This window comes from Rhinatrema bivittatum, chromosome 15 (genome assembly GCF_901001135.1).
Source record: "Rhinatrema bivittatum chromosome 15, aRhiBiv1.1, whole genome shotgun sequence".
Lineage (NCBI taxonomy): Eukaryota > Metazoa > Chordata > Amphibia > Gymnophiona > Rhinatrematidae > Rhinatrema > Rhinatrema bivittatum.
The window spans coordinates 53114123-53130528 of record NC_042629.1 but is presented as its reverse complement, the minus strand read 5'-3'; the positions used below and the strand labels follow the sequence as shown (position 1 = coordinate 53130528).

Sequence of the window (16406 nt, the reverse complement as noted above, 5' to 3'; positions counted from 1 at the left end):
AGAGTGCTGTGTTATAATGGACAGGCGGAACCAGCCCTGGCTTTGCCCTTCTGCATCTACGAATTTATTTTAACCCAGGGATGCGCTGCTGGTGATCCAGTGGAACATTCGCGCTTTCATGACTGTGAAGAACTGGCCGTGGATGAAGCTTTTCTTCAAGATCAAACCTCTGCTGAAGTCGGCGGAAACCGAGAAGGAAATGGCCAACATGAAGGAGGAGTTCTTGAAGCTGAAAGAGGCCTTGGAGAAATCTGAAGCCAGGAGGAAGGAACTGGAAGAGAAGCAAGTCGGCCTGGTGCAGGAGAAGAATGACCTGCTGCTTCAGCTCCAGGCTGTGAGTGGTAAAAAACCACAGCGCCTCACGTTTCTGACTTTGGCCTGTGTCGGACCGTTGCCCTTTATTTTCCAAAACTGTACTGAAGACTGTCAATTCCATTCTCACACCCTGAGTTTTGTGTAGCATTTTTGTATCATTTAGAATTGTCCACAGGGTTTAAGATATTAAGCCTAAATCACAATTATTTTGCCCATCTCTACTTGTTAAATTACTCTTTGCCTATTTAGCAGCTGAGATGGATACAAATTTTGCAAACAAACAATGGTACTAGTCAGGCCTGGATTTGCCAATAAGCACACTAGGCCTGTGCCTAGGGTGGCAAAAACTCGGGGGGGGGGGGGGGGGGGCATCAGGCCAGCTGAAGATTTGCTGCCTACCACTAGCAGAGAATAGAAGGGGAGGGGTGAGGCATGAAGGGATAGAGCAAAGAAAAACTTCTCTACTCACTATTCCAGCCTCCACTGCCCAATGCACTCCTACTCCATCTAGCCAGGAAAGAAAAGCCACTCTGCTCCCTAATCTAGCCCAACCCTCCCTGTCATTCGGAGACATGAGGGGGGAGGGGGGAGGGGGGAGGTGAGCATGGAGCAGATAGAACAGGGCAAAGAAGGCTGTGCCTCAGACCTTCTGATCTGTTTACCCTTGTCTAGGAGAGGCAGGGGTTTACAGCACCATTAGTGCCTAGGGGAGGCAAAATCCTAAATCAGTCACTGGTACTAGTTACAATCAGCTGGTCAACCCCACTGACTTCTGCACGTACTTATAGGAAATTGCAATCCCTTATTTTTCAAACAATCGCTGCAGGAACAAGACACCCTGGCAGATGCAGAGGAGCGATGCGATCTGCTGATTAAATCCAAGATCCAGCATGAGGCTAAAATCAAAGAGCTGACAGAGCGTGTGGAAGACGAGGAGGAGATGAATTCTGAGCTGACCGCCAAGAAGAGGAAGTTGGAAGACGAGTGCTCCGAGCTGAAGAAAGACATTGATGACTTGGAGCTAACCTTAGCAAAAGTGGAGAAAGAGAAACATGCAACGGAAAACAAGGTACGGCTTCACCCAGCGTTTTCTCTCTTGCCAGAGAGCTGTCGATTTTGTGCAGAGGACCCTGTTTCCAGGTCTCCTCCCATTTTGCGTCGACGGCAAATCTCAACTGAAAATAGGGCCCAGAATATTGTTCTGCCAGTGGAATCAAAATCCAGCACATTAAAGCTTTAATGATGATAAAAGAAACATTCAGGAAGTGAGACTTTTGGATTATTTAATTTTCAGTAGCCCTCAGAATTGCTCTTTTAGTTGCATGTACTTTTGTGATTTATTTTCCAAGATAGATCAGCCGAGGGCAGCTAGTATAAACTAGAAGTGGTCATGTACTTTGTTCCTATTTATTTATTTATTTATTTAACACTTTTTTATACCGACCTTCATAGTAAATAAACCATATCGGATCGGTTTACATAAAACAAGGGAATAACAGAAGCAATAAATAAAAGTAATTAACAAGAGAAGAGAATAAGGTAAAGTTACATTTAACAAGGAGTAAATAACTTGGGAAGCTTAAGAGCTGGAAGAAAGTTAAAGGCCAAAAAATAATTAAAGAAGCATAATCCAAAAGGAATTTGGATTAGAGCAAAAGATGCTTTAATCAGTAAGTGCCAGAGTTCTTAGTTTGAAAGGTTGTAGGACTTTAATCTTCTACGTCCAAGTGAGGAAAAAGAAGACTAAGGGTCTATTTATATCTGTGGGCAGCCTGGTGGGAGTAAAATAGTGCATGCACATTCGAAAATAGCATGTGCTCCCTTGACCTACATATGGCCCCACCCCCCTGGCTTCCTTTTGAACCCAGCTGAAAGGACTCATGCCGTGAGAAGCCCCTTGTGTTGCGACCCCAGTCGCTTACGCAGCGACCAGGGCTCTTACCTTCCCCGCGGGTCTCCTCCCTGCGCCGCGAGCCGCGCGATTCCGGGCCGGCCTGGCCGCATGGCAGCGGCGTCCTCCTCGTGGGGACGCCGGCAAGCCCGAGGATAGCTCCGCCCCCTGCGGGGGAATGCGCGCGCGCGAGGGCTGTCCTTTTGAGCTCCCAGCACCCGGATGTGCCGATCCGCCCTCCTTCTGACGTCAGCCCCGGAGGGGGATTTAAACCCGCAGATTTCTTCTTTGCTTTGCCTTGCAACGTGGTCACTCCTTGGAGAGAGTTAGTTGCTGCTATCCTGCGTGTCTTGATCCTGGTTTGTCTCACGATTCTGCCTGCCTGCTGCCTGCCTTGATCCTGGTTTGTCTCACGATTCTGCCTGCCTGCTGCCTGCCTTGATCCTGGTTTGTTTCACGTCTCTGCCTGTTCACTGCCTGCCTCGACTCTGGCTCGCTTCTTGGAGCCACTACTTGCTGCATACCCAGACTCCGGCACACCTCCTCGTTCCTGTCTTCAGCTACCAGTCCAGACTTCTGTCCGTCCTCGGTTTTCCCTCACGCCAGTGACTCTCCTAAGTCCCAGCGGTCCGGGTCCCTACGGGCTCCTCCTGGGGGGACCTCGGACTTCCAGGGCGAAGCCACCTAAGTCCTAGCGACCCGGGCCCTAACAGCTCCTCTGGTGGGGTCACGGGTTTCCAGGTGAAGATCCATCCCGCACTGTGTGTGTCTGCCTTCCGACCGTCCCATATTGCCGGTCGGCCCAAGGATCCACACCCGGAGCACAACAGTTTGCAAGGCCATGGATCCGGCAGACCTAGCTGGTCTACAGGCCATTCCCGGACTGGCTCAACGTTTGGTTCAACAACAACAGGTACTGGACACCCTGGCGGCCACCGTGGAACGGTTGGCTACCCGTATGGACGTTGAGCCCGCGGCACCGGTTCCGGTAGCCATACCTGCCCCAGTGGTGACGCTTCATACTCCCACGCAGCTTCCAGCTCCCACACGTTTTGCTGGGGACTCTAAGGCTTGTGCGGGCTTCCTGAATCAGTGTTTTGTACGGTTCGCCCTGCTACCCAATCAGTTTCCCTCAGATGGAATCAAGGTGGCTTACATCTTTTCATTACTTGATGGTCGAGCCTTAAACTGGGCGTCTCCCATGTGGGATAAGAATGATCCCGCCCTGAGTGATCTGAGTTTGTTCGTGGAGGAATTTCGAGCAGCATTCGATGAACCAGCACGTCAGGCCTCCGCAACTTCTGAACTACTCCAGCTTCGGCAGGGGACACGAACCCTAGCCGACTACGCTCTGGAATTCCGCACCCTTGCCCAAGAAGTGGGTTGGGCCGATAACGCCCTTCGCGGGGTTTTTCTTGAAGGCCTGGCGGCTAGAATAAAGGACGAGCTTGCAGCTCGGGACCTTCCAGAGGACCTGAACTCACTTATTAACGTGGCTGGGCGCATCGACCGATGCCTGCAGCAAAGAGCGAAGGAAGGGCGCTTCCCTCGCCGTCTGGTCCCCGTACCGTCAGCTACCGCTAGATCTTCGAACTCCGGATCTCGGACCACCGGCTCCTCAGCAGAGTCTTCTCAGGAAGAGCCTATGCACCTAGGAAGATCCGCTCTGACCCCCGAGGAGAGGCAACGCCGCCGAGACTTGCGTTTATGTTTATACTGCGGAGGTAAAGGCCATTTCCTGGCCCAATGCAAGGAGCGTCCGGGAAACTCCCGCACCTAGGGGTAAGTGAGGAGGTTCCCCTAGGTTGTCTGAATGCAACTCCTCATTGTACCGTACCCGTAACCCTCAAATATCCGGGGGGTTCTTTCAACACAAAGGCCCTCATAGATTCCGGCGCAGGAGGGAACTTTATCACTCAGGATTTGGTACGACACCTTCAGCTCTCCACGCAGCGTCAGGAACCTCCCTTACAGGTCACCTCCATTCAGGGTACACCGCTCGCCGGCAGTATAACTACTAGTACCAAGCCCATCATCCTTCAGACTGGTCTGCTTCACACTGAGAGGATTTCGTTCCTGGTTTTGGAGAAATCGGTATATCCCGTGGTCCTGGGGTTACCCTGGCTCCAACTACATTCCCCGGAGATTCGATGGGACGATTTCCAGATTGTCCGTTGGGGTGCACACTGCTCCCATTCTTGCATCCAGCCCTGGAGGGGTCCGCAAACGCCTCTGGCGCAGACTGATGTCAGGCTTCAGCTTCCGTTTCCCTACCAGGATTTTGCTGATGTGTTCTCTAAGGAAAAAGCGGAGTTGCTTCCACAGCATCGTCCATTTGATTGCGCGATTGACTTGCTTCCTGGCTCCACTCCCCCCCGTGGGAGAGTATACCCACTTTCTCAGCCTGAAACCCGAGCCATGTCTGAGTACATTTCGGAGAATCTCGCCAAGGGGTTTATTCGCCCCTCTAAGTCGCCCGCAGGAGCGGGTTTCTTTTTGTGGCTAAGAAAGATGGGTCTTTGCGGCCCTGTATAGACTATCGTGGACTTAATGCCATAACCAAGAAAAATCGCTACCCACTGCCGTTAATCCCGGAGCTGTTGGACAAACTCCAGGGGGCACAAGTATTCACGAAGCTGGACTTGCGAGGGGCCTACAATTTGGTTCGTATCCGTCCCGGGGATGAATGGAAGACCGCTTTCAACACCCGGGATGGACATTACGAATACTTAGTGATGCCATTTGGCCTATGCAATGCTCCTGCAGTGTTCCAGCACTTAATGAATGAGATCCTCCGGGACTTCCTACAATCATGCGTTATAGTATATTTAGATGACATTCTTATCTACTCCTCGGATCTAGCCTCTCACCGAAGACATGTTCGACAGGTACTCCAGATTCTGCGGGATCATCGGTTATATGCGAAATTAGAAAAATGTCTCTTTGAGCAGAATTCCTTGCCCTTTTTAGGGTATATCGTTTCTGCAACTGGTTTTCGCATGGATCCCAGCAAAGTATCTGCCATCCGAAATTGGCCCCGGCCGGTGGGCCTGAAGGCTTTGCAACGTTTTTTGGGCTTTGCAAATTTCTACCGCCACTTTATTCCACGGTATTCCCAGCTGGTGGCACCTCTCACCACCCTAACCAAGAAGGGTGCGGACACTCGAATCTGGCCTTCCGAGGCTTGCAAAGCTTTTGAGGACTTAAAGGAGGCTTTCCTCCATGACACCTGTTTGCGACATCCGGATCCCACTCAGCCATTCTTCGTGGAGGTAGATGCCTCTAGTGTTGCGGTAGGGGCGGTCCTCTCACAAAAGTCCTCTTCTGGCCATTTGTTCCCTTGCTCCTATTTTTCTAAGAAATTCACTTCCGCCGAAAACAACTATGGGATTGGCGACAAGGAGCTATTGGCAATCAAGTTGGCACTAGAAGAGTGGAGGCAATGGTTGGAGGGGGCGACTCATCCTGTGACGGTCTACACCGATCACAAGAATTTGGAATTCCTGAACCAAGCCCAGCGGCTGAACCCCAGACAAGCACGTTGGTCGCTGTTTTTCAGTCGGTTTGACTTTCTCCTCAAGTATCGACCTGCCGCGAAGAACGTCCGGGCGGACGCCCTCTCGAGGAATGATATTCCGGAGGAGAAGGAGGAGATCCCTCAGTATATTATCGATCCAGCCAAGGTCCAGTTAGCCAATACTATCGTATCCTCTGTTGAACGTGTTGTAGTCTCTCGCAGGGACCGCAAAAGAGTTCTTGCCTGGGCTCATGATTCCCTCTCTGGTGGTCACGCCGGTAGGGAGAGGACCCTCAATCTTCTCAACCGCTATTACTGGTGGCCTAAGGTGTGCCAGGATGTACGCCTGTACGTGGATTCTTGCCCAGTTTGCGCCCGGCAGAAACCTCTGAACGGTCGCCCATGGGGGCTTCTGCAGCCTCTTCCCATTCCCACGGAACCCTGGACCCATATCGCCACTGATTTTGTGGTGGATTTACCCCCTTCCAAGGGCAATACGGTGATATGGGTAACAGTAGACCGCTTCTCCAAAATGGTTCATCTCGTACCATTACCCAAGTTGCCATCAGCACCAGAGTTAGCCCACCTGTTCACACAGCATATCTTCAGGGCTCATGGACTTCCGCAAAGTATCGTTTCTGATCGGGGCCCACAGTTCACGGCTCGATTTTGGCGGGCCATCTGCTGGAAATTTGGGATACAGTTGAACCTATCTACAGCCTTCCACCCACAAAGCAATGGGCAGACCGAACGCATGAATAGGTCCTTGAAGACGTTCCTTCGAAGTTTTGTCTCCGAAAGAGGAGACAATTGGGTGTCCCTCCTTCCCTGGGCCGAGTTTGCCTACAACAACCACACCCACTCGATAACAGGACAATCACCTTTCCAGACCGTTTTCGGTCGCCACCTGAAACCTCCGGTGCCCATTCCTGTTACCGTGCCTTCACCGGCAGCACTAACGGTGGCCCAACACATTCATCATCTATGGAGGTCGGTCCAACGCTGACTCACTTCCTCAGCCGAAAAGATGCAGAAATATGCCAATCGCCACCGTCGACCAGCACCCATATTCTTACCCGGTACTAAGGTATGGCTAAGCACCAGAAACCTCCATTTGCCAGGTCGCTCCAAGAAATTGGCATCAAGATACTGTGGCCCTTTCACTATCGCTGAACGCATAGGGTTGGTCTCTTATAGACTCCGTCTACCCTCCTCTTTACGTGTCCACAACGTGTTCCATGTCTCTCTACTGAAGCCAGTGGTACTCTCCCGTTTCCATCAACCCTCGACTGATGCTGTATCATCCCCCTCTAATGAAGAACCTACCTATCAGGTACGCGAAGTACTAGATGTTCGTTTCCGGGCTCGTCGCTGGGAATACCTGTTGGCATGGGAGGGTTGCGGTCCTGAAGAGGATTCCTGGGAGCCAGCTCGGAACATTCTGGACAAATCGCTGTTAGCTCGCTTCCATCAGGACAATCCCGGTAAGCCGGGTCCCCTGAGGAGGGGCCGTAAGAAAGGGGGTACTGTTGCGACCCCAGTCGCTTACGCAGCGACCAGGGCTCTTACCTTCCCCGCGGGTCTCCTCCCTGCGCCGCGAGCCGCGCGATTCCAGGCCGGCCTGGCCGCATGGCAGCGGCGTCCTCCTCGTGGGGACGCCGGCAAGCCCGAGGATAGCTCCGCCCCCTGCGGGGGAATGCGCGCGCGCGAGGGCTGTCCTTTTGAGCTCCCAGCACCCGGATGTGCCGATCCGCCCTCCTTCTGACGTCAGCCCCGGAGGGGGATTTAAACCCGCAGCTTTCTTCTTTGCTTTGCCTTGCAACGTGGTCACTCCTTGGAGAGAGTTAGTTGCTGCTATCCTGCGTGTCTTGATCCTGGTTTGTCTCACGATTCTGCCTGCCTGCTGCCTGCCTTGATCCTGGTTTGTTTCACGTCTCTGCCTGTTCACTGCCTGCCTCGACTCTGGCTCGCTTCTTGGAGCCACTACTTGCTGCATACCCAGACTCCGGCACACCTCCTCGTTCCTGTCTTCAGCTACCAGTCCAGACTTCTGTCCGTCCTCGGTTTTCCCTCACGCCAGTGACTCTCCTAAGTCCCAGCGGTCCGGGTCCCTACGGGCTCCTCCTGGGGGGACCTCGGACTTCCAGGGCGAAGCCACCTAAGTCCTAGCGACCCGGGCCCTAACAGCTCCTCTGGTGGGGTCACGGGTTTCCAGGTGAAGATCCATCCCGCACTGTGTGTGTCTGCCTTCCGACCGTCCCATATTGCCGGTCGGCCCAAGGATCCACACCCGGAGCACAACACCTTGTGTGGGTTTAGCCGGTCAGTTTTCCAACCAATCAGCTTTGAACATTGCCCACTGCAATGATTTCCAAGTGAATACATATTTTACATTTCCAAATCAACTTTCAGCATAGACATGCATTGGTGGCTGGTGAAGCACATCACCGTGTCTGATGATTTGCAGTAATAACTTGCTTGAAGCATAACTGTGAACTACTTTATTGGAACCCTGTGATCTGGGTGTTGAATCACAGAGGTAGCACAGTTGACGATGCTTTCTTTGGCTGTATTGCACAACGAAGATAACATAATGAGGCTGCAGTTAGGTTTTTCCCTCCGTCCAACACGTCAGTAAATTTGTTTGCCAATGGTCTCTAAGGATATCATGGGCCAAGAGAACCAATGCTTAAGTTCCGTTAAGTCGTGCAGTCTGCAAAGCAACTGAGAATTTGTGACTATTGCAGTAAATTGAGCTAATGTTATAGGTCTCCTCTATCCTGAAAATTCCTCTGTTTCAGAGCACAATGTTATTAAGGCCTTTTCTTCTTTAGAATGTCTTTAGACAGGTCTCAGTTGCCTTTTTTTTTCCACTAAACAGGTAAAAAACCTCATGGAGGAGATGGCGGCTCTTGACGAGTCCATTACCAAGATGACTAAAGAGAAGAAGGCCCTGCAGGAGGCTCATCAGCAGACTCTGGATGACCTCCAGGCCGAGGAGGACAAGGTCAACTCCCTGACGAAGGCCAAAATTAAACTCGAGCAGCAAGTTGATGATGTAAGAGATTTTATTTCTACTTTCCAATGACCTTAACCCTTATTTTCATGTCCGTATTTTATTGGTTATATTGAATGGAGTAAGGTGGAACAGGGTAACGTCTCAAGCTGTTGGTATTTCCCCCCTCCCCCCTTCCTTCTTAAGCTGGAAGGCTCCCTAGAGCAAGAGAAAAAAGTGAGAATGGATCTGGAGAGGGCCAAGCGCAAACTGGAAGGGGATCTGAAACTGTCCCAGGAGAGTGTGATGGATCTGGAGAACGATAAACAGCAGCTGGACGAGAGGCTGAAAAAGTAAGAAACCTTTAGGGTAAAAGAGTGTGTGAGAGAGACTCACATGCCTGCACTACACTAGTCCGGAAGCTCAAAAATGACTTTAAATTGAATTTTACAAAGAGAGGTTTCACAACTGGTAAATGACATTTATATACCGCCAACTAACCAAATATAATAATTGCAAAGTCTAAGACTGGTAAGCCAGTCTACCAATATTGAAATATCCCAGTGGTTGCACAAAATGCTTTCCTTCTAAGAAAGTTTTCCTTCTACAACTGCGTAAAGCCAAAGAACAGTAATGAAAGACCCTGCTCCTTGCCTTTCTCATCAGGAAAGAGTTTGAAATTAACCAGCTGACCTCCAAGATGGAGGATGAGCAAGCCATAATACTCCAGCTCCAGAAGAAAATTAAGGAACTTCAAGTAAGTTTATACTTTTAATGCCTTTTCTGTAGGAATCCCTTTCTCACACGTCACATACAAAGATGGATTATACTGGAGGTTTACCTTATATAAAACTGACTGCCTGCAAGCGCTGGAAACCTGCTTGCAGGCAGGGCCGGTGCAAGGTTATTAGGCACCCTAGGCGAACCTTCTGCCTTGCGCACGTCCCCCCTCCCCCATTCGCTCAGACAGGCCCCCTCTCTTACACACACCTAGGTTCCTTGTCTCATTCACACACGCACCCTTACACAGACTCCTTCCCTCTCTCTCTCACTAACACCATTGCTCTCTCGTACACACACAATCCCTCTCACTCACCCACACACCCACACACACAGCGGCGACATTTGCGGTATGCTGAGACTCTGGCCGTGAACAGGATGGGCGCTGCTCGTGGCCTGCCGAGTCTCTGCTTCTCTCAGCTGCAAGCAGGATAGGCACTGCTTTCCGCTCACCGAGTCTAATCCTCTTGGCTCTTTGCTGCCTACTAATGGCTGGTGCCCTAGGCAACCGCCGAATTCACCTATTGGGACATGCCGGCCCTGCTTGTGGATAAATGCTGAACACTGGGGTCATTATCATCCTCTTACAAAACCTACAAAGGTCAATATTCAGTGCCACTTAGCTGGACAAGCATGGACTTATCCGACTAAGTGGTGGCGGCTGCTACTTATCCGGCTAAGTGGTGGGCAGGAAATGGGAGTTTTAGGGAGAAGCTACTTAACTGGTTAACTTTACCGCATAAGGTAGACTTGCCTGCTCAACAGCAGGTCTAAAATTAGCCAGATTGGACTTCTCCTGCTAACTACTGACTTTATTCGGGGATATTCAGCAGCATTACACTTTAAATGAGACCACCTATCAACTGGAGATGCCCAGCTATCCAAGGATATTTACCAAATTAAGGGTCCTCTTTACTAAGCATTTTTTCCATAGTCGCAAAATGGGAGAAAAACCTTTAGTAAAGAGGACCCTAACTTACTGTGGCACACAGCAGAGCATTTGCTTGAAATCTGTGTTGTGTTGCTTGTTTAAAAAAAAAAAGAACAAAATCTGGGAATGTATGTCCCAAATCCCAATACTTTTCATAGCTGTCAGCTTAGTACACATGCTGTATAATTCGGCCCCTGTATCATGCTGGTTAAAATACATATGATATGCCAAAGTTCGATGTTTTCTGAAGAAGCCCAAGTGCTCATAATGCTACAGGGCTGTCTTATTTCTGGATATGGCCTAGAAGATTTTGTGTAGATTGTTTTGATTGAATTCTAGACCTGATAAAGTTGAATTTTTTTTTTACCTGTGATTGATTGAGTACCTCTAGTCAATTTTTTTTCCTTTTTCTTGATAATATCCTAAGTCTACCACTTTCAACCTTAGGCAAAACTTCAGTTTAATCCCACAAGTTTGACTGGTGCTATACGTTAACCCCTCTTCTTCAGGATACTGTACAGGATAGAGAGGCCTTTGTTTTATAAAGGTGTTATTTTTGCCCAATAGGCTCGTATAGAGGAACTGGAAGAGGAGTTGGAAGCAGAAAGAGCTGCCCGAGCCAAGGTGGAAAAACAGCGCTCCGATCTGGCGAGGGAACTGGAAGAGCTGAGCGAGAGGCTAGAGGAGGCTGGAGGAGCTTCCTCGGTCCAGCTGGAGATGAACAAGAAACGGGAAGCCGAATACCTGAAGGTGCGCCGGGATCTGGAGGAAGCAACACTCAATCACGAGGCCACGGCTGCAGCGCTGAGAAAGAAACACGCCGACAGCATGGCCGAGATGGGAGAACAGCTGGACAACCTGCAACGGGTCAAGCAGAAGCTTGAGAAGGAGAAGAGTGAACTCAAGATGGAAGTGGATGACTTGGCCTCCAATATGGAGCACATGGCCAAGGCTAAGGTACAACTTGTGAATGGAAATCTCTGGAAAGGGAGGTGTGTTTTACATTAGTTCTGTCATGGGTACTGAAAAGTGAAGCCGCAAATACAAAGTTGACCATGGAAATCCAAGCACAAAGAGTGCAATTTTTGAAGGGATTAACATGGGTAAAAAGTGTCCTACCCTCATAAATTGGGCTGTCTGAAAGTTGCTCATCCTACATGGAAAATGTACATGCATAGTTCCGTGATTCGCATATTCTTACCCGCATGGAAGTAGAAACATTCCTGAGTTAGAGTTAGGTCGGGGGAGGAATGCGCAGATCTGGCCAGAAACAGTATCTGCAGAAAGAACTGCTGCAAAGCTCTGCAGGTCATTTTTTTTCTTTGAGCACTTTTCAAAACTAAAATTACGCATGGACCTTTACTTTGAAAACTGGTGCAAAGGCCACTGTTAAAATGCAATTGCGGACTCTGCAGCTATGTGAGTAGTATGAAAATTGTCCTCCAGAATGATTTTGGGCAGGCGATTCTAGGGGTGTGCGAGAGGTATCCATCTGTACGCTCTTAGTTCCTGATATTAAGTCAAAGAAGAGAGAGTTCTTACCTGGTGTAATCTTCTAGGCCAGTGTTATAGGAGAAAGAATATCAGGAAATAAAAATCCAGTGGCTTAGAGGGATCACCAGATTTGAACATCAAATATATTTGCAAATCCATTTCTGGAATTTTAGTTTTATTTAAAAAAAAAACAAAACTAAGAGGAAAATTGATTGGAAGAGAAAAGCCACTGGGGAAACTAAACATTCATCTATGAAAGACGTAACTACCTAGCATGAAGAATACAAAATACTTCTCTTAAACTGAGGCAAAAAAAAAACTAAGACGTCAGAATTTAGAGGACATAAGGACTATATTTAAAATGATTTTCTAACTGTGAAGCACTCTAGGATTTTTATTGGATGAAAGATTGTATATACATTCAATGAATTATCATTAGTAGCTTTCTATGGATAGTTCCAGCTGTCTGTAAATGCATATTCAGTTTCTGAGATCAAGAACTGAGTTATAGAAATAATTATAATACAGAAGAAGCTTACTATGTGCTTAAATCTCCTATCCGATGTGGTTGCTGCATAGGGAATGGCGGAGAAACTCTGCCGCACTTATGAAGATCATTTGAACGAAGCAAAATCAAAACTTGATGAGATAACTCGTCAAGTGAATGAACTCAACACCCAAAAAGGAAGGCTACAGACTGAGAATGGTAGGTAAATTGGAGCCTGGTACAGTGAGCACTAGGGGTGTGCATTCGTTTTCGACGTATTGGCAATCCGCAACGTATATGTCCCTATTCGTTGTATTCGTGGGGTCACAAAACGTATGGCGAACCTCCACGAATACAACGTATCTAATGAATAAACTCCCCATCCTCCTGACCCCCCCAAGACATACCAAAAGTCCCTGGTGGTCCAGCGGGGGTCCTGGAGCGATCTCCTGCACTCGGGCCGTCGACTGCCGGTATTCAAAATGGCGCCGATAGCCTTTGCCCTCACTATGTCACAGGGACTACCGGTGCCATTGGTTGGCCCCTGTCACATGGTAGGAGCACAAGATGGCGCTGGCCGTCCATTCCTCCTACCATGTGACAGGGGCTGACCAATGGCACCGGTAGCCCCTGTGACACCTCCTACCATGTGACAGGGGCCGACTAATGGCACCGGTAGCCCCTGTGACATAGTGAGGGCAAAGGCTATTGGCGCCATTTTGAATATCAGCAGCCGACGGCCTGAGTGCAGGAGATCGCGCCAGGACCCCTGCTGGACCACCAGGGACTTTTGGTAAGTTTTGGGGGGGTCAGGAGGGTGGGGGTTGTAGTTAATTAAATTTAAAGGGTTGGGATGGGGTTTTTTTGGGAAACGAATACATACGTAACTAATGAACAGATCGGGATCCCCCAAGAACGGATGCAACGGATTTGGCTCCCCACGAATATGAATACCGAATGAGACGAATCCGTCCCTGCTGCACATCCCTAGTGAGCATGTGTGTAATGTAAAGTCCATTTGGTAAGTGGGTGACCTTTGACGAACACAATTTTATTATAGTAGGGATCAGTTACTCTAGTATTTGATAACACTTTTATGACTGCTGGGAAGGAAGATGCTCCTCATGGCATATGCCATTGACTCAAAAGGTGGTATCATCTTTAAGAAGGAGACTACCTCTTATTTAACTAAAAAGTTACTGGTTTCTGCCCTCTTTGTCCAGAGCTCCTTTTTGTTAATACATTTCAACATCGGATTAAGCCTTCTTCCTTTTTTCTATAATTCTTTTATCAGAGCTTTTGAACATCGAAATGAAGTATTTTGATCCCAACACTGTTTTTTGGGATTTTTTTTTTTACTATTTCCAATTTAATTATCAGACAGAAATAGCCTGTATTATCCATAAATATCAACATTAATTCCATTTTATAGATTACCACTGAGCAGCACCAAGAGGTTTCAAATAGCATTTGAACGCAGTTGGCCAAATACTTGACTTTGTTGAAATACATTGATACTAATATACAACATTGCTCATCCATGAAGCTTAAAATTTTGCTTTTACAAAAATAGTTATTTTGAATATGTGTATTGAAGAAAGGCTTCTCCCCTCCCTGTACTGTCTCATTTCCATATCGGGGGGAGGGGGGGGGGGCACGTCTCCCTTGCCTTTTCCTGTGGGTGTGAAGCCTCTGTGATAGTAGAGATAGATGTGAAGATGATGGGGACAAGGAGGGAGGGAGGAAAGGGAAGAGGAGCAGAATAAAAAACTCATCTTACCTGTTTGCTTCCTTGAATTTTCTGCCAGGTGAATTTGGAAGACTGCTAGAGGAGAAAGAATCTCTGATAAACCAGCTATCCAGAGGAAAAACATCTTTCGTGCAACAGATTGATGAACTAAGGAGACAACTGGAAGAAGAGACCAAGGTAACACGTCTGCGACAGTTTGTTGACTCTAGATATGACATCTTTTGACTCTCAAATCATTGCTTTTACAATCCATTGAAATTAATAGGGAGGGTGAATTTCAAAGGTATTTCTGTAGGTAAAACGGTGCTTTGTCCACAGAAATGCCTTGCTATAAGATTGCATGCTTGATATGTGTCTGTCCTGTATGCACACATAAGTTTATCCGGACTGAGTGAAGGGGAACAAAGTTGGGATTTACACATATAATTTAGAATTTTCAAAGGTGTGCATGTTTAAAATTTCCCCCCAAATTTCTGCATACGTTTGAGCAGGTGCAATTGTTGTAATGTTTGGCTAGCCGTGGGTCAGTCTCGCGACTGGCCGTTCTCACCCAGGACACCAACGCGCTTCTTCACAGCTCCCTGACCGTCATCTGAACTTTGCTGCTGCCCTACTTAGCACATGCAAATAAGTTTGCTTTGAAAATTGGGGGTAACGTTTGCACTTCTTTTTGCTGACTTCCTTCTATGGGCTGCTTTAAGGGGTATCTTTCAAGCAGCCCACCTAAGATAGGTAGCAAAAAATGCACGAAAGTTACACCAGCTTTCAAAACGGACTTGCGTGCACAAGCCCCCTTTGAATATTACCCCACAAAACCCCTATCCGGATAAGCTACACCTGCCAAAATGATTGCAGGAAGGCTTCCTCCCCAGGACCTCCTCTGGGTAAATTTACATGCATATAGGACATAGCAGATAGGCCATTTCTGCGGATAAAACACTGGTTTGCCCATGGAGCTGCCTTTGAAAATGACCCTCCCTGTGCAGAATTTTCAGAAGCCTAATTGCCCCCAGTACATACAGCATTGCCCTATGTCCACGCTCCCAAGATATTTTAGACTCCAAAATTAAAAGCATTGCATTTAAAATACTCTTGTTGCTCGAGATCCCTTGTTACAGTCGATCCTGTTCGAATACGCCCATTACATTGCATGGGAAATTTAATTACATCCGAACACGAGAGAGGAGAAAACTTACTGCACCCACAGAAACGTAATTGAGGTCGCACTGTAAAGCCCTTTATTAACTTTGCCACAATGAATGTTAGATGCACTGCTTTTGAACATTCAGTGCATTTCAGTAAATGCAGTTGAAATCCAGACAGATTGCTGCGTGAGAGCAGACCTCATTAAAATGCTGCAAATAATTTTCTGTTATGGAACTGAATACCTTTTTTTTCCCCTACACATTCTCATGTCCCCTGGTGACCCTTGTGATGAATCCCCTTTAGTACAGGATGCTCCTTATTAGGTATAAACGTTTATTGGCATTTGTCAACACACAAAATCTACAACATGGGGATGTTGTGCTCTGGATGCTCCTTATTAAAATGCCACCATTTGCTCGGATCACAGCAGTCGGGGGCCTGCGGAGAACAATCCTTTTTAAAAGCACCGCTCTCTCTCTTTCCCCCCCCTCCCCCCTCCAACAGGCTAAAAATGCGCTAGCACACAGTTTGCAGGCCGCCAGGCATGACTGTGAGCTTCTGCGTGAGCAGTATGAGGAGGAGCAAGAGGCCAAAGCTGAGCTACAGCGAGCTTTATCCAAAGGAAATGCTGAGGTGGCACAGTGGAGAACTAAATACGAGACGGATGCCATTCACAGGACAGAAGAGCTAGAAGAAGCCAAGTAAGCTGAACAGAACGTATTTATTTTCTATTTCGCCCACCTGCAATAAGCTCGAGACGGACCACATCTGTAGTCAAATGCCGTAAATGGTCTTCCTCTTCCCTGGTATTGGGTTGGAGAATACTGTAAGAGACAAGTTTGGGTTAATTGGCAGCGAAAATATTTTGAAACCTACAAAACCTAAGGAAAAAATGAATTGGGATGAACAAATCCAGTTTTTGGTGGTGAATAAATCGGTGTCGGCAGACTGTGACCACCAGAATTCTGAAACTCACTAATGCACATTTCATAGTTTGGCTGTGAGTCAGTCCTTATGAGTTTGGATAAGATCCTCTGCCCCAGGGACTGATCCCAACATGAATGCAATCGGAAAGCAAGGCAATGTGGCAGAAGTACTCC

The 16406-nt window shown here is 48.1% G+C and overlaps 1 protein-coding gene across 4 annotated transcripts in view; it reads left to right on the top strand.

Moving 5' to 3' along the window:
• The window catches only part of MYH15 (myosin heavy chain 15), a 104598-nt gene that overhangs the window by 29304 nt on the left and 58888 nt on the right, over positions 1 to 16406 (top strand). For all 4 annotated transcript variants that reach the window (XR_003852847.1, XR_003852846.1, XR_003852845.1 and 1 more), the window contains exons 24-32: positions 79 to 334; positions 1142 to 1384; positions 8605 to 8781; positions 8926 to 9071; positions 9385 to 9475; positions 10997 to 11386; positions 12503 to 12629; positions 14219 to 14337; positions 15811 to 16007. Coding sequence is in view for 1 of the 4 variants with exons in the window: in XM_029578470.1 (XP_029434330.1) it covers positions 79 to 334; positions 1142 to 1384; positions 8605 to 8781; positions 8926 to 9071; positions 9385 to 9475; positions 10997 to 11386; positions 12503 to 12629; positions 14219 to 14337; positions 15811 to 16007 (1746 nt within the window). In the remaining 3 variants the exon portion in view is untranslated. The remainder of the gene's footprint in view (positions 1 to 78; positions 335 to 1141; positions 1385 to 8604; positions 8782 to 8925; positions 9072 to 9384; positions 9476 to 10996; positions 11387 to 12502; positions 12630 to 14218; positions 14338 to 15810; positions 16008 to 16406) is intronic.